Source organism: Cariama cristata, unplaced genomic scaffold, assembly GCF_000690535.1.
Source record: "Cariama cristata isolate BGI_N322 unplaced genomic scaffold, ASM69053v1 scaffold45098, whole genome shotgun sequence".
Taxonomy (NCBI): Eukaryota; Metazoa; Chordata; class Aves; order Cariamiformes; family Cariamidae; genus Cariama; species Cariama cristata.
In genome coordinates this window covers 1-4,047 of record NW_009630336.1, presented here as the reverse complement: position 1 = coordinate 4,047, position 4,047 = coordinate 1, and the positions used below count along the sequence as shown (strand labels likewise).

General features: G+C 45.8%; 1 protein-coding gene across 1 annotated transcript; it reads left to right on the top strand.

Moving 5' to 3' along the window:
- Positions 1–1,977: 1,977 nt before the first annotated feature.
- On the top strand, positions 1,978–3,069 carry LOC104155321 (mesencephalic astrocyte-derived neurotrophic factor-like; the record flags this gene model as incomplete). The annotated part of the gene is made up of 2 exons (XM_009705462.1): positions 1,978–2,105; positions 2,928–3,069. Coding segments are annotated over 2 exons (270 nt in total), but the record flags the coding sequence as incomplete, so codon positions are not given.
- Between the last annotated feature and the right edge of the window lie 978 nt (positions 3,070–4,047).

Sequence of the window (4,047 nt, the reverse complement as noted above, 5' to 3'; positions counted from 1 at the left end):
TGGACCGGCTCTTCAGGCTGGGGAGAGATCAGCTGCTCGTCTTTCACAGCGCCGCCTCTGCGAGCCGGGGCGCGGGGAAGCGCTCTGCCCCGTCGCCTTTCCGAGCCGGGTGATGGTGACTGGGGCACCCAAGCAGGAGGAAGCGAGTGCAGTTACTCACCTGGGCTCCCCCCTTACTTGTCACTGTATCAGGTTTACCTCGGCTTTGTCCGCTGACTGCTGGAGGATTGAGTGTCCTCTATTTAATGCGTAAAGCCAGAAGCAGTGTTCAGCTGATCTAAATCAAACTGCGTGCTTTACGTACCACCTAAATACAAAAACCTCCGGGGTGGAAGCTGTTGAGCTGCACAGCAAATCAAACTGCTCTGGCATGGTGGAACTGAACAGATTCCCCAGGCGGAGCAAGAAAAACTTGAGGTGGGGCTATAGTGACTGCTTGGGAATTTGTGGTACTAATACTCACCCCATCCTCCTTTTTGTAGGGAGAGAAACAGTAAGACAGAAGGAGGGGGAGGGAACATAGTAAATCAAAACTTTCAGCTGCTGTCCCAGCACTAGCTTGGAAACTTGTTTCTACTGTATTGTAGTTATCGGTACCACTGCCTGCAGCATCTTTATTCTTTCCAAAGGTTTTCACTTCCAAACAGCGCACAGTGGACATCAGTGTGTGTCTGTGACTGGGGACAAAAACTGATGTGAGGTAAATGATGGTGTTGTATGCATACAAAAAAATGTTTTCCTAAATGGGCCCGCTTATAATTGCTTCTAGTTTTAATATAATGACAGTAAGTTTCTACTTCCTTTTGTGATGGTCATACTCGATTTCCTATATTTGCCTGTTTCCTGTGCTGTAGCTTGTGTTCAGAGTTGAATACAAGTTGCTAATGACAATAATATTTGCCAATCCCTTCCTGTTGGGGTAAAGAAATCACATAAAAGACATAACTTGTACCTTTCCTCTAGAGGCAGGCCAGTGCCTGGCACTTGTCTCACACCTAGAAGCCGTGAGCATCCACAGGTCCTGCTGCAGGAATTGGTGGGGCCGCAGAGCTCTTGGTCCAGGCGATGCTGATGTTCACGGGCGAGTTGTGTGAGCAGCAGAATGAGCAAAGTCTGACACTTGGCAAACTCCCAGTGTCTCTCTCTCAGTCACCCTGTCACACAGACCCTGCGTGCTGCCGTAACTGTAGCTGTCTGCCCTCCTCCACAGCGACATGCCGGTGTGCTGTGCTTAGTCTGGAGCGTACACGGAGTGACTGCCGCCAAAGGGAAAGTGTAATGACTGAGTCATACGTGCCCTTCCCACAGGCAGGAACTTGGATCTGTCCTCTCAACTGCTGGTGCACTTTTGGGAGTTTCATTATCTTTAAGACACTTCCCCTCTTTCAATCTCAAACCGATTCAGAAGCTTGTGGGAATGAAGAGAGGAGAAACACGCCAAGTGGATGTAGCGTGTGATCACATAATTTCTTTTTCTCGTGGAAATAACTTACCTATGAACTGAACCAACTTGATAATCAGTGATACCGTATTACTAAAAACAGCACACGTGGAGTCTAATGGGATTATGTAGAGAGAGTTCTTTTTCAATCAGAACTGGTTTTGAAGCCTGTGGTCTGACAAGTTGCTTCCCAAAGCAGCAAGAGTAACACAGCAAATTAAGTTTACATTTTTGCACGGGCACTCTTTTGTCTTGTATCCCTCAGCTGAATCCTGCTGCTCACTCAGGACAGTGTACAGAAGCCACTGGACACTTCCATGGATCTAGTTTCTCAGATTGTCAAAAAACTCACCAAAAATACCAGGGCATATTGTTGATTCACGTGTGCTCTGAAAGACTCACTGAAATACATGTGAAGTCACTGACTGCTAATGCAGCTTCTAGAAGTTCTACTCTCCAAATTTCTACAAGTGACCTCTAAGAGCTGCCTGGAGATTACTGCAGTGGCAGATAACTCCATCCATCTTCCTTTCCAGTGTGTGTCACGTTCCTGGGAAGGTTCTACCAGAGTCTAAAGGACAACGATGTTGAATTCACACCTGCCAATATTGAAAAGGAGCTCTTGAAATCCTGCAAAGAAGCAAAAGGCAAAGAGAACCGCCTGGTAAGTAGTAGTAGTCAATGATACTTGCCTCTTGAGGGAATAAGTTGTAGAATACTTGGCAAATGAGGGGAGATGAGTGCTTCTGAGTTGTATGATATGGTTTCCCAGGGGCTGTTGTTCCTAGCTCTGTGGCCACAATTGGTCCTGTATTTTTTTCTAAGAGAGGACTTGAGGAGTTCGACCTCTTCACCTTAAAAAAACAAAACCACAATATGTCAACAGACATCTTTCTGGCTGACCTTGTTTCTTCCTGTTACTGAAGCACAGGGGATTACAAAGCTTTTATTTACTGTAGGACTTGCTTGTCCCTTAAACTGTATTTGGGGTGCTATATAAGCTGTTAAAGTATTTATGCTCTTCAGCTGTTTAGCTGAAAACTAAATAAAGGAAAACCAAATTGCCCTAACTAAAAACAGAGGGCAATCTGCAAATGGAAAGCCCCAGGAAAAGTCCCTGAACTCTCCTAAGAAGAGAACTACAGCGAGACACCATCAGAAACACAGAGGGGGAACGCTTCAGAAAGTCTTTCTCTTTGAATGTAGAAGACTTTATTTTCAATCCAATTCAGTTTTTTTAAAAATTGAGAAACAAGACAACCAGCCTCAACAGCTTTTTAAAAGCAGCGTGATGGGAAATGTCTGCTCAGTACCCTGGGCTCAGAGTTACGCTGCTTTTTTGCTTGTCTATAGCGGTCACTTGGAAAGGGTCTGTAACAGTAAACATCTAGCTGCAAAACCTAGTGAGGAGAGAAGATGGATAGAAAACTCTCCTTTTACAAGTATTTTTCCATGCATCCCCACCTCATTCTTTTCTTCCCTGTAGTGTTATTATGTTGGGGCCACAAGTGATGCAGCCACCAAAATCATTAATGAGGTATCAAAGCCCATGAGTCATCACATCCCCGTGGAAAAGATCTGTGAGAAACTAAAGAAGAAAGACAGTCAGATCTGTGAACTAAAATACGGTGAGTTGCCAGCATAAGGGGAAATACCCATGTTTTTCTGGGGTATGGATCATTTGGGCTAAAACAGCGTGCTAAAACTACTCAGTCCTACATTCTGTAGCAAGATCACTAGCCTAATTAGGTTGTACAACCTGGGTTGCTCTCCATGAACATCCTAGAGAGTTTTATGGAGATGCTCAGGTAAGGTTGTTGGCTACTAACCCTTCTTAGCTTCTGCAGAGCCACTGATCTGCCTTGAAATAAGTAACTCCCAGGCACATCAGCACTGCTGCGCTTAAATCACTATTGGGAATACCATATTTAGGAGAGCGTGCAGTCAGGCTTGTCCTGGGGAGCAGCCAGGTGTGTCACCGTGGCCTGAGTCTGAGCCCTTAGCTAAGCTCTGTAGCCCTACCTGCCCTTAGGTTTGCCAGTAGTGGGTTGATAAACACTTCTTTCTCGCATCCTCTGGCGTCTGCACGGAGCATTCAGCACTCTCTTACCACCTTCCTTGAACTCTGGCGCTCCTAGATGACATACGCTTCCTGAAAAGAGTAATATGAAGAACAGTCTTGGAAATCCCTCCTTCTGACTGCTTTCCTCTCTCTCTGCCCTTACATTCCCCGGAGATGCCCCTTGGATTGTGGGTCTTTATACTTCTCATACTAATGTCCTGGTGCTTCCTAAAAAGCTTTTTGTTGTTGTCACTTGCTTATCTTTCCTCTGAAATCGCTCTGCTACCTTTTATTTATCCAGTGGAAGAGAGAATTAAAGTATTGCTGCTCGTATAATAAAGGGGCTTTCAGGGCTATTGTGGAACTCCTACATCTAAGCTGCAGCCAAACTTTCTGGCTTCTGGTAGTGACTTCAGTGGTAAAAACCTTACCTGCTGTCAAAAGCCTAAGTTAGACGTTCCTTCTGCTCCCCGGGAGCCCGGCACCCCTCTCCCTCTTGCATTTTTGGCTTCCTCGCCCCCCATACCCGTCTCCACAGCAGCAG